At 39.3% G+C, this 15,702-nt stretch overlaps 1 protein-coding gene across 3 annotated transcripts in view; it reads left to right on the top strand.

The window, feature by feature from the left end:
• LOC134755351 (uncharacterized) overlaps window positions 1-15,702 on the top strand; it is a 33,549-nt gene that overhangs the window by 16,085 nt on the left and 1,762 nt on the right. For all 3 annotated transcript variants that reach the window (XM_063691879.1, XM_063691881.1, XM_063691880.1), the window contains exons 3-9: window positions 9,170-9,331; window positions 10,707-10,869; window positions 11,685-11,806; window positions 12,329-12,573; window positions 13,117-13,280; window positions 13,849-13,975; window positions 14,348-14,631. In XM_063691879.1, coding sequence (XP_063547949.1) covers window positions 9,170-9,331; window positions 10,707-10,869; window positions 11,685-11,806; window positions 12,329-12,573; window positions 13,117-13,280; window positions 13,849-13,975; window positions 14,348-14,631 — 1,267 coding nt within the window. The remainder of the gene's footprint in view (window positions 1-9,169; window positions 9,332-10,706; window positions 10,870-11,684; window positions 11,807-12,328; window positions 12,574-13,116; window positions 13,281-13,848; window positions 13,976-14,347; window positions 14,632-15,702) is intronic.

Below are 15,702 nucleotides of genomic sequence, written 5' to 3'. Positions count from 1 at the left end.
TACCTACGCCTTGAGATGTATTATCTAGTGCATCTAGCCATTCCTGAATAACCTAATACCTAAATTACGCTCCGATATATATATCTTTACTTGAAAATAATTGTAGTGTATAACTAGCCTTATGAACCGTTTTTGCATGTACAACCAGCCTTAAAGTTTATAGTCTATGATTGTTCATTATTTTAGTATGTGGGTATTTTTGCACTTTGTAATTTTTCCTCAGTCACCCGTTAACCACGAACGCTGTAAAGGGTTCGAAACGTCGGGATGTATTATAAATTCAATATTCGCGATATAATCCGTTTTCATAGTTTTATTTCATGAGTAACTATCGCGGTAACCGAAGACAATACTAAGATTTTTAATTTTTTACCCATGCTAGGTATAACCACTAATACCACTATAATATACTGAGTATAATAACATAATTACATACTTAACTAGCTTCCAAGAGCAACCACTGGCAAATAAACAAAACACGTTGGCAACAAGATTTACGCGATGAAAACGACTTTATTTATTACAACATAAAGGCTTAATCTTTTTTTAATATAGTTACCGTAATGCTTAAAAAATTGCCTTAGTATCAGCCACTCGAAAACTTAAGTCTTTGTATTATATTTTGTCGTCAGGATTATCTAATATCTTCACGGGTGACACAACCTTAATGTTTTTTATTGTTTTATTTTGCACTAAGAATAACGTTTTATGAAGAGATAACATGTGCCAAAATCTCGAAAGATAAGAGGAAAATGTTGGTTAACTGTTTCATAATTCTGTGTAATGTTAAATGTTACCCATGTTCTTTCACTGATATGCGTTAAATTTGTTAAATAACAAACGAAACCGTCAACGCCATCTATTCGAGAGTAGGCCAAAGGTAGTGGCGCCATCTGATCGAGAATCAAATTTTCTTGATTTTCGAGGCACGTTTTTTTCCTTTTTTATTATCCGGTTCGTAGGACCAAAAATAAAGTGGATTAAGTATAATTATATATATCGAAATCTATTGATTTAAACACATATTTACCACTGGTTCTTTATTAATATAAAATAACGTGTTTTAGTACAATGTTGAATCGGAAAAGTGACACTATTTTTACATATCATTGTTTTAAGTCTAGAAAACGAATAACATAAATTACATAAAGCGCGTGAAGGTTTTAATACCAAACAGACTGTATCCATCTATTACGGAGTTATATCTATCTTTGTCGTTACGAATAACCCGAATGCACCTAACTAACGAATACTCATACTAAAACAACCAAAGCAAAGTGACAATCAAATTCACTTTAAATTAAGAATTTATATCATCATAAAGTTTTAACTCCAAGAGAACTTGGTTGGCATTTGTCTTGTTTCAGTATCAATATTGATACTTCATGCATCTAAACGCAGCTAACTACGTATGCGAACAACACGCGAACGCGGAGCGAAGCGATGCGGCGCGGTGAATCAATCTATTGATACCTATAGAAAGGAGTGTCCCACATCCTACGTGGGCGATCTCGTTGCGAACGCGAACGCCGTGGGCCCGCCGCGCCGCGCCGCGCCGCTTCGCTTCACGTTCGCGTTGTTGTAAGCGCTAAACGGAACAGAAGTCAATATGTCGCCGACATGGTGGTGTAAGTGATCAACAACCACCGACCTTTTCAAGTTCACGATTGGCACACATTTATCAGTTGTTTACGCGACAGGTTCACGTCATTTGTTTATCGACACATGGGACACATGGGTCCGTGTCAGTGATAAGAGCTAATGCAACTAGACGGTGTAGTTACAGAAAAAGAAAATACATCACTGTCTAACAATAACAGATGTCTGATAGCGAATAGTCACGTCTCTCACTGACGCTTAGCATCAATGATGCGTTCTCTTTCTCGGTCACTAGAAATGACTGCTTTTAGCAGTTGTGAGCCAAGCCACAATTTAGTAAAATAGTACTAATGCAGCGTAACAGCGTTGCCAAAAACCCGTACCTTGGAACATCCTTTACGCAGACGATGTTGCACTCATCTCAGAGGACATAGACGACCTCCAACACACATTTAACACCTGGATAGATGCACTTGAAAAAAATGGGCTCAAGATTAGCAGAAAGAAAACTGAGCATATGTCGTGTGTGTTCGATGGCATTTCCGACGCCAACAACTTTGAGATCTACATCGGTGCAACAAGAATTCCTACTGTGTGCCAGTTCAAATACTTGGGATCGATTATCAGTAACGATGGCAAGATCGATAAGGATGTCACACATAGGACCACAGTAGGTTGGCAAAAATGGAGAGAACTGACTGGCGTAATATGCGATAAGAAAATGCCAATAAAAGTTAAAGGGAAAATCTATAAAAGTGCAATAAGACCCGCTCTTTTGTACGGCTCGGAATGTTGGGCAACATGCAAACAACACATAAACAAAATGCATGTCACAGAAATGCGCAAGTTGCGTTGGTCGGGAGGAGTCACACTGTTGGATAAAATCCGCAACGACTATATACGAGGAAGTTTTAAAGTCGCACCTATATCCGAGAAACTTAAAGAAAATCGTCTCCGGTGGTACGGGCATATCCTACGTCGCCCGGAAGATCATATGGTCAAGTTAGCCTTAAATTTGCCGACACAAAGGAGAGGAAGTGGAAGACCACCTGCCACTTGGCTGACGACAGTCGAAAAAGACATGAAAGATGTTAATACAGACGCTGAAATAGCCAAAAACCGTGTATTATGGAAGAAAAGGACAAGAAAGGCCGACCCCAAGTAAATGGGAAAAAGGTCAAGGAGGAAGAAGTACTGATGCAGCGTAATGCTATGAAAAAGTTTCTGCTCAGCAACTGCTTACGCTGCGTCTTACGTAAGCGAAAAACTCGCGAATGCGAGGCAAAGCGGCGCTGCGCGGCGCTGCGGGCCCACGGCGTTCGCATTCGCAACGAGATCGCCCACGTAGGACACTTCTATATGTATCAAAGGATTGAATCACCCCGCGCCGCATAGCTTCGCTTCGCGTTCTCGTATTGTTCGCCTACGCCTACGTAGAGAGCATTCCACAAAATCGTCTACCGTTATCCCTTGTAGCAGTCGCAACAAACGCAAACTTTCTGAAGATTTGCAGGTATAGATAGGAGTTTATTTTTCTGTGACAAATGGTCAAAAATAGGTCCAGAAAAATAATGGCTTTAAACGTCGATAAGTAAATAAGTTCTTACTTCTTATACTCGAAATAAAATACGTTTGTACGGGAGTGCCTGTGGAATGCATCTTGATCAGTTTCAAGTTGAGAACTTGATTACTTACCATTGGGATTATTTGGGATACCTAATATGATATTTGCCCGTTAGTCTTTCCAATTTTTTTTGCTAGATTGCTTTGAAACTTTGTACTTACAATAGGATAAGGTGTATATAGGTCTGTAATTAATTTATGTAGGTTCAGATAGAAATGTTCCGCATTGTTTTTTATTATTCTTATGTTTCATATTTTATTTCTAAAAAAGGTTTAGGTTTTAAGTTTATGGCTCCACTGAAAATCAGCGTCGTTGCACTAAATATGTGCTATTATTATTTTTACACATGCTGAGTGGTATCTTCTTTGAGACAACAAGTTACAAATGTATGTCATATAGGTATTTAATATCTGTTAATTTTAAGATTGTTGTTTCAAATAATTATTTTCTTTCCAATTCAAATGATACAATAGTTAAAAAAATACAGTGAATTTAAGTTTTTAACTCAAAACTTTTTTTTGCTCTATTTCGTTTGTTTAATATACTTAATATTGTCTTCGGTTACCGCGATAGTTACTCATGAAATAAAACTATGAAAACGGATTATATCGCGTATATTGAATTTATAATACATCCCGACGTTTCGAACTCTTTACAGCGTTCGTGGTCACCCGTTGACCACGAACGCTGTAAAGAGTTCGAAACGTCGGGATGTATTATAAATTCAATATACGCGATATAATCCGTTTTCATAGTTTTATTTCATAATATACTTAAGTTATATAACTATTACAGACCTAGATATACCTATGTGCAAAGTTTCATTACAATCCAACACGTAGTTTTAAAGTGAGAACGAAACTCCGTTTGTATGGAAGGGTGCAATTCGGCCGAGCTTGCCGGGGACTTATAAAGATCAAAATGATCATCGCCTAGAAGCCAGATTCCAATTTAATGACCACAATTTATTATAGAATGACGCAATACATATAATTAGTTTCTGCATACACAAGCCTTCCCTTAATAATAGCGTTGTTGTGCATTATGTAGCCTGATTGTTTAAGTATGCGTAATGATCAGAGCAATTCAGAGCCCGGAATTTCGCGCAAAACCACAGAATAACTAATAGTACTACCGTAAAACAAAAGACTGTCGCAATCTTGCTAGAGTTAGAAACTATTTTTTACCGATATCGATAGTTGGGTGGTGGAAGAAAAAAATGGTCAGAAATCAGATATATTTATTGTGTAAACTGCCAACCAATTAAAAAAAAGTAAATTTTCGTAAGGTTTTTATAAAATTATATAGAAACAGATGCAATTTCGTCTTCGAAACCTACGTCAGTACACACAGCAGCACATGACATTATAATTATACGATTTGTGACAGTGATAGAGTAATACTGATAGGAGTAGATAATCATTTTCATTCATTGCTCAAACTTATCTGGAAGTAAACAGTTTCGTTTATCACTATAAAGCCATTTATGTATACTATTAAATTATGTATACTAATTGTATTTATTTCTATATAATTTTATAAAAACCTTACGTAAATTTACTTATAAATATTTTTTTTTAATTGATGGACCATTTTTTTCTCCCATTAGCCAACTATCGATATCGGTAAAAAAATGTTTCTAACTCTAGCAAGATTCCGACAGTCTTGTTTTGCCGCTAAAATTCCGGGCTCTTGGCAATGCGCCGCAAAAGATAACGTTATTATCTCATTAATCTCGTTATCATAATGACCCTGCCTTCGAAGCCTAGATTCCTACTAGGCCAGTATTTAGTTTAGCTGATCACGTTATGTCAAGTCATGCGTAATCAGCGCAATTTGGGGCATTTTCTATGAAAAGGGACCTTATTGTCGATGGCGCTTACGCCGCACAGCGTCGCGCGGCATTGTATTTATATCGAAGCATCGTTGATAATGGCGTAAGCGCCATCGACAATAAGGTCCCTTTTTATAGAAAATACCACAATCTGACATCGGCGGCTCGTGGCATTTAGGTAGCACTAGTGATGACACATCTCACATATTGCCTTAACTGTGACATATTTCAACTTTTTAAAATAACATAATTGACAAGAAACGTTTCTGACAGTAATGTTAAATTTCATTTAACATTTCCGCTACTTTTGGCGTCAAGTGGATTTCCACAGATAGAAGACGTAGAATAACTTGTAACAGTTTAGAACAAATACTTATTAATTGTATATCACGAATGTCATATATTAAATGATTGAAAATTGCATGCAAGTTCTTGCTAGTCTAAACCTCGCTTTAATCTGTTATAATGACATTTGTAAGCAAAGATAAAGTATGGGCCGGTACAGACGGACTGCAGCCCGACTGCAACTTGTATGGGAACTGCACGCCGACGTTGCAGTTGGCGTGCAGTCGGCGCGGTTCCCATATAAATTTCAGTCACCATCGAGCACTTCACACAGAGCCAAAATACTTGTTGCTCTGTAAACTCGCATTTTCTTAAATAATTATGACATTAATCAATATCTGCACAATCACAAGGCGGACACGCTATACATCAAAAATCGCGTTTCTATGTGTGAACGGCACGTACGAGTCGGACTCGCGCACCGAGGGTTCCGTATTTTTAAGTATTTGTCGTTATAGCGGCAACAGAAATACATCATCTGTCAAAATTTCAACTGTCTAGCTATCGCGGTTCATGAGATACAGCCTGGTGACAGACAGACAAACGGACAGACGGATCGCGGAGTCTTAGTAATAGGGTCCCGTTTTTACCCTTTGGGTACGGAACCCTAAAAATAGTACTGAGAGCACGCCAGAAGTCCGCCAGATTTCTGTCGGCGAGGTAATTCGAGTCGGGGCGGGGCGGTGCGTGGCCGTTCTGTATGATAATACTATTACTTATTCTATGATCACAATAAAGTACTATTTGTTATATGAAAAACCCAGGCTTACATAACTAATCTATTTGCTGAATCATTAAGCTTTGCAAAAACAGAACGCAAAGGGAAATACCCCTCACAAACAAATGTGATAGGACTGATAGGTACTGATATCGCAATTAGATCGCATGTCAACACTAATGTGTTTGTGAAGCTATCTATTCCACTTATCTGTGAGCTTCCGAACAAAGGGAGATGATTATTGTCGTTTAATTTCGAATAAACATAATAAAAACGTCAGTGAAAGATAGCATATGAGTTAATCATAATTTATTTGTGCAACAAGGGAGGAAAGTTGGTTTTTCTTGCGAGTATTTATTTTGAGTCCCGAGAAAGCGAAAGATTCTATAATAAGTAGAATCTTAGAATCTTGAGCGTAGCGAGGGACTCAAAAACACGAGATGTAAAATAACTTTGCTCTCGTGTTGCACACATAGTTTTTCACCTCAGTAATGAGAACATATTAAACGTTAAAATGTATTTCGGATTACACAGAATCATACAGAAAAAAAATTGTAATAAAAGTATGAAGTGGCAGTTCCTGACCTTCACTAAATTAAAAAGCTACTTTGCTTCACTCCCTGGAGTGAGGAAAGTCGCACTTTCCTCAATCCCTGGAGTGAGGAAAGTCGCCCTTTTCTCACTCCAGGGAGTGACGAAAGTAGGCTTGTTCGAGCTGCTGAGGTGAAAATATAATAGCCGGTGTATTATGTCTTCTTCTTTTGGTGCCATGCCCATCTAATGGGCGTCGGCGGTCAGCATGGCATTCAACTTCCTGGTCTTTGCTAATTTCTTGAGAGTGGCTGCGTCTTTTGTAAGTGTCCAGTCCTTAATGTTATCTATCCATTTATATCTAGGTCTACCTCTCCCTCTTCTTCCCTCAAATTTTCCCTCAATAATTGTTTGTAATAAGTCGTATTTCTTATTTCTGTATATGTGACCCAGATAGGCTGTTTTTCGTCTTTCAATGATGTTGAGTACTTCTGGAGTCTTCTTCATTCTACGCAGTACTTCTTTGTTCGTAACGTGTTCAGTCCATGATATCTTTAACATCCTTCGGTAGAGCCACATCTCAAAGGCAGCAAGTCTATCTGATGTGTATTTATTTATTCAGTGTGTCCATGCCTCCATGCCATACAGCAGGATAGATATAACATAGCATTTGACGAGTCTCCACCTCAGTTTGGTATTTATGCTTCTATTGGTAAACAGCGATTTCATTGACATGAACGTGTTCCTTGCGATTTCTATTCTTGTTTTAATTTCCTGGTCTGGGTCCCATCTCTCATTGAACCACGCTCCCAGATATCTATATTGCTTAACTTTATCTATGACTTGATTATCAAGTAAGGGGTATTGTGTTTACTCTATCGGGAAATTTCGAAACTACCATGTACTTTGTCTTCTTAACATTCATTTTCAGTCCTAGGTTCTTTAGCGAGGTATTTAGCTTATTGATTAGTAATTGCAGATCATCTATGCTATTTGCCAGAATGGCTGTATCATCGGCAAATCTTAGATTGTTAATATTTCTACCATTATGTCAACACATATGAACTATAGTCAGGCAATAAATAAAACTATGAAAACGGATTATATCGCGTATATTGAATTTATAAAACATCCCGTCGTTTCGAACCCTTTACAGCGTTCGTCAGTTTTATTTCATGAGTAATTATCGCGGTAACCGAAGACAATATTATATAGTCAGGCAAATTTATCCATACTTTTTTTAGCTTTAATAATATTTTGAAGGTAATCATTTCCTCATAGGTGATGTGAAAAACACTACGCTCTGGATTATATTTTAGAATCCCTCGCTACTCTCGGGATTCTATAATAGAATCCTTCGCTTCGTTCAGGATTAAATTTACGCCCTCGCTGTAAATACATATGTCATTTTGCTCCCTTCTGACACAATCTACTAATTTTACATTATTTTAGTGTTCATGACAAAACTTCCGTGAGGCACTGGCTATTAATATACCTATATTTAATATGTGTTCATGACTTCATAAAACTTTTATACACATTGTAAATCACCATTTTCACGATGTGAAACATGGCGATGTCAATTACATTACATTTAATATCCTAACGCTTGTAATCATTTTTAAAATATACGACAAAACCTAAAGGCCGCGGGCGTATAAAAATTAAAGGATGACTCACGTTAGACCGGGCCGTGTCCGGGCCGGAGCTTCCGGCGCTTACTTTTCTATGACATGACAGGTGATCACGTGATGCTACCATAGAAAACGAAGCGTCGGAAGCTCTGGCCCGGTACGGCCCGGTCTAACGTGAGTTATCCTTAACTTTCAATTAAAACCAAAAGCACTATATTTTATTACAACATGAGTTTTTATTGTGACATTTATCTTTACGTACATTTCCACTGAATAATAACTATTAAATAAAAAATAAATAACTCCTACGCAATTATGACAAAAAGTGCCCTAGGTACATAATTTTGGAAGAGCTGATACTCTTTAAACTGCTAAGTTGATTTTTATCAAAGATAGCTAAGAATCAACGCAAGAAAATTTGTTTTCACGTAAAATAATCGGTCCATCCGTTGGAGAGACACAGAAAGACAGATATTGTCGTCAAACTCATAACACCCCTCTTTTTGGGTCGGGGTTTAATAAAACACTCCTACACATTGAAATTAGTAGGAGAGAAAGCATGTTACCTGAGTTCTGAGTTGACCAAAACCCCGGCCAAGTGCGAGTCGGATTCGCGCACAAAGGCGTCCGTGCCATTACGCAAAAAACGGAAAAAAATCACGTTTGTTATATGGGAGCCGCACTTAAATATTTATTTTATTCTGTTATAGCGGCAACAGAAATACATCATCTGTGAAAATTTCAACTGTCTAGCTGTCACGGTTCATGAGATACAGGCTGGTGACAGACGGACAGACAGACAGCGGAGTCTTAGTAATAGGGTCCCGTTTTTATCCTTTGGGTACGGAACCCTAAAAACTAAAGAACTGTTTTTCCATTGACAGGTCTGGGCTTGTACAACATCGCGCACATGCTGATGAGCGGCGTCATCCTGATGGGGGTGATCATGCAGACCGTGAACCTTGCTTATGTGATCCCAGCAGCGCAGTGTGACCTCAACCTTAGCATTGAGACCAAAGGATGGCTCGCAGCCACCCCTTTCACTTGTAAGTAAAATTCTGTGTTACCTTCTATATTTAGTAAAAGTTTTGGACATGCTATGTCGTCTCAATTATCAGCAAAACACCATCTACTGCTTATAGCTAAACCTCCTTTATGTTTGCGTCATAATTCCCAATAATCTCAATCCTGAGCTTTAGCCATTCTACCACTGATACGAGTAACAATATCAGGAGCGTCTTAAACTACGCTGGGGCCCTTGGGCACTCAAGAATTTATGGCCCTTTCGGAAAGTAAAGAAAGCGATAAAGCCAATCACTCAATCAAGTTTGATAAGCCTCTGGTTCTTGCCAAGGAGAAGCGATACATACCCAGAATGCTGCGCGAGGCCATTGAGATTAAGAAATATCCAAACTTTAATAGGGAAGATGGCTTTTCTCTACCACCAGCTTGGGATCCTGTAGTCCATCTGATAAAGGAGCAAGCGAGACATAGACTGTGAGACGTTAGTGTTGGATGATGTTGGATATCCTTGTTTTATGGAATACCAGGGGGGTGTCACTTCGCAGTTTAGGTACATTTGGCCGGCGGATCTCCCGGGCAGGAGTATGGCAATGGGCTGCCGCTCGACTCGCGCAAAATTTAAAATACATAATGCCTTCGAAACCTAAATCTATACTATCTATAGATATTGTTCTGTTTACGGATGTCTGAATTAACGGAAGAACACGGAAGCAGAAATAACATTTTTTTAAATTCCAGACTAATATTGACCGACATATTTTCAAAGGAATAAGTACTTCTGTGGCATACCTACTTCCGTGAGAATCAGACATACTATCTCCGGATAAAAAAACATGTTTACAGAATCAACGTTTGTAATTCCTATATATTTATGTTAAAAATAATAAATCAGTAGGTCTAGGTACAAAAACTTGTCAAGTGACAACCCCGTGCCGACACACTCACAGCTCGGTCATAAAATTCACGGTTCGTGCGCGGTTATAAGTTTCAATTCAGCTTGCAGGCGGGCTTGTATAGGTATAATTTTATACCTAAATCTGACTTTTGTGAAGGAGTGAATTTTCTGTACGGTAGTACTATTAGTTATTCTGTGGGAATACAAACCAGTTATCTCAAATTGCAATAAGTTGCCGATTTTATTTATAAATATGTTTATAAGTAGGTAATATTTACAAAAAAGTGATTAAACAAACAAGGGCCTATAGTAACGAATCTTTAACAAGCGAATTTGAAAAAGGAAATGAGAAATCCGATTTTAGTAAGGCCTAAACAATTGTCAATCCCACAACTGTGACAAATCTTATAGCACCTTTTACATTGTACCTAAAAAAATATAATACCTCCATCCATACGTTCGAAAAATATCTCTGATAAATTGATCGTTACATTTGTTTCCAGCTATGATCCTCACGTCTCACATGTGGGGCTACTTGGCGGATACGCGCGGCCGCCGGCCAGTAATGATGGTGTCCATGCTGGTTTCCGTGCTTTTCAGCATACTGGCCAGCTTCGCGCCCAACCTGCCCGTGTTCGCCGTTCTGACGTTCTTCTCGGCTGTATTGTAAGTATTCCAGCCCACATGTGCTAACGGACACATGCGGCTGCCGGCTGATGATGATGATGTCCATGCTGGTTTCCGTGCTTCTCAGCATACTGGCCAGCTTCGCGCCCAACCTGCCCGTGTTTGCCGTTCTGACGTTCTTCTCGGCTGTATTGTAAGTATTCTAGCCCACATGTGCTAACGGACACATGCGGCTGACGGCTGATGATGATGGTGTCCATGCTGGTGTCCATCCTTCTCAGCATACTGGCTAGCTTCGCGCCTAATCTGCCAGTGTTCGCTGTTCTGACGTTCTTCTCGGCTGTGTTGCAAGTAATTCTATGATCCTCTAAAACAAGGAATTCAATGCACTCTCTCAAAACACAAATCTCAATACAATAAATGTCTAATATGATGGTTCTAACACTATAGCAGAGAAGCTAAGTGCAGGAGCATTTTTCAGTTCAAATGGCATACATGTCAATTCAAGATGACCCTTAAATGGGACTGTTTTGACTTCCTTCTTTGTGTTGCAAGCATTTGTTTATAGTAGTAGTAAACCAAGTCCGGAAGTCTATAACCAATGGACAGAACAGATGATTGGTGGTTAAAAAAAATGGTAGTTACCGTTTAAATTGCAAGGTTCTATGATTCTTAATATTGTCTTCGGTTACCGCGATAGTTACTCATGAAATAAAACTATGAAAACGGGTGACCCTGGAACGCTGTAAAGGATTCGAAACGTCGGGATGTATTATTAATTCAATATACGCGATATAATCCGTTTTCATAGTTTTATTTCTATGATTCTTATTGATTTTTTTTTCTATTTGTAGCATGTCGGGCCCCTCAGCCGTCGTCTACACGTACCTGGGCGAGTTCAACAACCTCGAGCACAGGGACAAGATGGTGGCCTTCGGAGCCTCGTTCGTGGGGATCGGGACCGTGCTGTTACCTGGTACGTTTACCTCGGATCTCGGATTTCATAGTTCCCTTTATTGAAGTAAAATCTGTCAAAACACTGTAAATCAGCCTCAAACTTTCACGATTTTTACTCATTATAATTCACAACGACGGGACTTCATCGCGTAAAATAAGTTTTAAATTTACCTCCGACGTTTCGACGGCGCCTTTGTCTTGTTTATTAACTTGAACGTCGTTGTGAATAATAAACACTGTCAAGTTAAAAACATAATAAAACCCTTAAAAAACGTATTAAATAAACATTTGTCCAGTTATATAACCTTTCATCTGTGGCTTGTCAAAGATGTGCTATTTAAACAGTGACCTTGAAGTTCAAATTTCGAATTTAAAATTGCCGCAAAAACTGATGCCCGATTCGGATCTCCCACAGATGAAAGGATATGAGAAAAGTGGCGCTGTCTTGTGTCGGAGGGCAAGTCTCATTTTGGGTGGCTAAGCCAACGGAGTAAGTAAGTAAGTATAGTATTATATAATCTGTGCTAATTACATTTTCCAGGTGTCGCCTGGCTAATCCTCCCACAGGAATTTGCCTGGCCAATCTCCTGGCTGGGCATCGTCTACCGCCCCTGGCGCCTTCTCGTGGCCGCCGCCGCCCTACCCTACACCCTGGGCGCCGTACTCCTGTTCTTAGCCCCCGAGAGCCCTAAGTTCCTTTACGCGCAGGGAAAATATGACGAGTGCTTGGCGACAGTGAAACATATCTATGGGGTCAATAAGTGGATTGATCCGGAGACATTCCCAGTGAGTTATATACGGTTTTTTATATTTATTTGTGAAACCACGAAACAGGACGACGAAAAAAAAACCTTCCCCTTCCTCCTCCTTCCTTAATTAATTGGTTTCAAACTTTATATCTAAACAGTGACTTTGTCTCTTTCGGTGTTCTACAGTGTATTGTGCTCACAAAAAATTGTAATCGTCAAAACGAATCATATGAGCCCAATCTCGATGGGTCTACTAGTAGCCATCGAACAATTCCACTCCACTTTATCTATCTTCTGGCTCTGTTTGTTATCATGTCATCTGCATTATAACCGAAGTCGTCCAATTTCCAATCGATACGTCTATTAGAAGTAGACTTAATTAAATCGAGTTTTTATTACATTTTACAAGTGTGTTAAAAAGTATCCTAGTGACGAAATATCGATGGAACTGGTTTACCCATTGCGAGATTTAAGCGTTATCAACTTTTAATGTAAGAAAGTCAAGCTCACCCTCATGTCTTAAAATCCGAACAAAAATATACATACTACTGGCACCTAACACCTTATAATCTTCTTTCAGATCAAAACATTGGTAGTGGATCCGAGTGCAGTGACAGCTAGCAGCGGCAAGGGCATTACGGCAGTTTTGAGTTCCATGTGGGACCAGACAGCGCCCCTGTTTAAAGGGAAACTTCTCAAATGGACTTGCCTCACTTGCTTCGTGCAGTACGGGATATTCTCAGCGTAAGTGCGAAAATTATGCTTTCCATCAGCATCTATGAAAGATAGCCATTGCTAACAACGACCGGTCGTGCCGTGCGCTGCGCCACCCTTTTCTAACTCTTCCCCGTGATCTTGATCTTTTCTAGATTGGTCTACATTTTCCTTTACAATCCCCTTAACTCTTCACACGCCACATGATTTTAATCCCTTCATGTTACTCGATACTCTTCCGGTTATCTTGACTTTCCGCTCTGCACGCTCATCTTCCAATCATAACCGGACTTAACTGAGATTAGTCCGGTTTGCTCTCGATGATAAATAATTTATGATGTTTAATTACACTGAAACGTGACCTGTAACATAAATATCGAATAGTATTTTATAATATCTGAGATCTGTGAAAATGTTTGGTCCGAGACTTGACCTCCAGTTTCCAGTACTCATTACGGCACGGCTACCAGCATTTCTTATAGATTTCCACTCCTTCCGCTAGACTGCCACTGCTTCTTCGGCAACATCGATACTCTTATTCTCACTCAGTGGGTATTTTAAGAAGCAATTCGTTCAATCTATGTGTTAATATTTCCAGTGCCAACGGATTCTACGTATGGTTCCCGTCAATTCTCAACTCGCTGGCTAACCACAACGGCGCCAAAGACGCCAGGATTTGTGAAATTCTAGATGCGAGTCAGAAAGCTGCTGCAAACGCTACTGATGTAAGTTCACGCCTTACCTTTACATATACATATGCCCATTGGGTCATTTTCGACCCACTGGAAAAACTGACTTCTACTCAATAAAATGAGCCGGTCATCTTTAAGGTACGTCAAATCAAAAACTAGTTCTGGGCATGTATGGATCAATCAGTTAACGAGTCTGTGTCATTTTAAACAAAACATCTTCACAGAACAGTTTACTTGTTTAGAATGCCATAATGTTATGATCTGCACTGGTTACTATAATTCCTCCAGGATTTCATCCCCAGACCAACCGAAAAGTACCCCTTTCAATAAATTAATCAAGTCATACCCACTGAATTGATACTTCACTTCACTACAATATGTACCTCTGATCTTTCACCTTCCCAGGTGGTCTGCGATGACACCATGAACACCGAGACCTTCGAGCGCTCCATCTATATCGGCCTGGTGTTCTGCTCCATGTACATCGTGGTCGGCTTCATCGTGGACTTCGTAGGCAAGAAGCTGATCCTCCTGACGATCCTGGGTGTTTCTGGCTTGTGTGGGATCATTACTCATCTGGCTTCAAACCAGCAGACGGCGGTAGTTCTCTTCGCGGTGTTCCAGATGAGTGGAGCTTGTATTGGAATAATGAATGCTATGGCTGTGGAATTGTTCCCGACTAGATACAGGTTTGTTATTACTTCTTTCTATATAACTTCGTAAACTTTGTAGGCAATCCTCCTGTCATCCTGGGAACCTGACTTCAAATCAACAGACGGCGGTCGTTCTCTTGGCGGTGTTCCAGATGAGTGGAGCGTGTATTGGCATGATGAACGCTGCGGCTGTGGAATTGTTTTTGACTAGATACAGGTTTATGAACTCCTGAAATATATAGCTCACTGGTAAATATATTATAGTGTTCAAGTTTATGCTTTTGTTATATTTTCTTGCTCTTCATCTCATACAGCCTTTGACTTTGTGGTACGTTTGGTTTAGACAAGGCAGTCCATGATTCAAATCAAATCAAATCAAATGTTTTATTCGTGATAAACTTAAAACTAAAATTACATACAAAAGTATAACTAAAGCTATAGGAACTTATAAAATAGGTAGGAGTTGAAGTTTACCACGAAATGGTCTCGCCTCAGCATAATGCTGACCCGAAGGTCAGCGCTGATCTTCCGGCGGGATGATTATTTTTTTCATACTTCTCTAACCTACATAACATAAGTATGTACAGCAAAAACTCTAAACAAAAACTACCCCTATGCTTAGTCGGTTTTTTGTTTTGTGCTATTATCCTGGGCAAAGCCCAGAAGAGGGAGACAAAGACTGCCATGCCTTCACCACTACTATCTAGGCCTTTTAATCCTAAATCTTTGAAAATGCAATAGCCAAAATGTATGAAACCAGTATGAAACAGCCAAATTTATTTTCGCTTCGGGGTTGGTCCCATAGTAAAAGTTGCTCAGTATAATCCCAAAACCTCCCTGGCTATGGGAATGCACTTATTTATTAGCCATCGTTTATAGGTTAATGCATTTAGTATGATCCTTGTATTTTTTGGACCGTATATATTTTAAATATATTAATAACGGGTCACTCACGTATTTTAAGTCGAAAAACGCTCGTATATTTCAGGGGCTGAATTCGGCCAGCAAGCCCCTTTTTTCAGGCCGCATTAAAGAAGCGGAAAAGCTGATTGTCCGATCTTGGCTCATGCCAAAGTGCCACGTATACTCCTCTTAAAATTATTATGT

This window comes from Cydia strobilella, chromosome 2, assembly GCF_947568885.1.
Source record: "Cydia strobilella chromosome 2, ilCydStro3.1, whole genome shotgun sequence".
Lineage (NCBI taxonomy): Eukaryota > Metazoa > Arthropoda > Insecta > Lepidoptera > Tortricidae > Cydia > Cydia strobilella.
The sequence above is the reverse complement of the archived record's forward strand: the minus strand, read 5'-3'. Positions and strand labels throughout refer to the sequence as shown.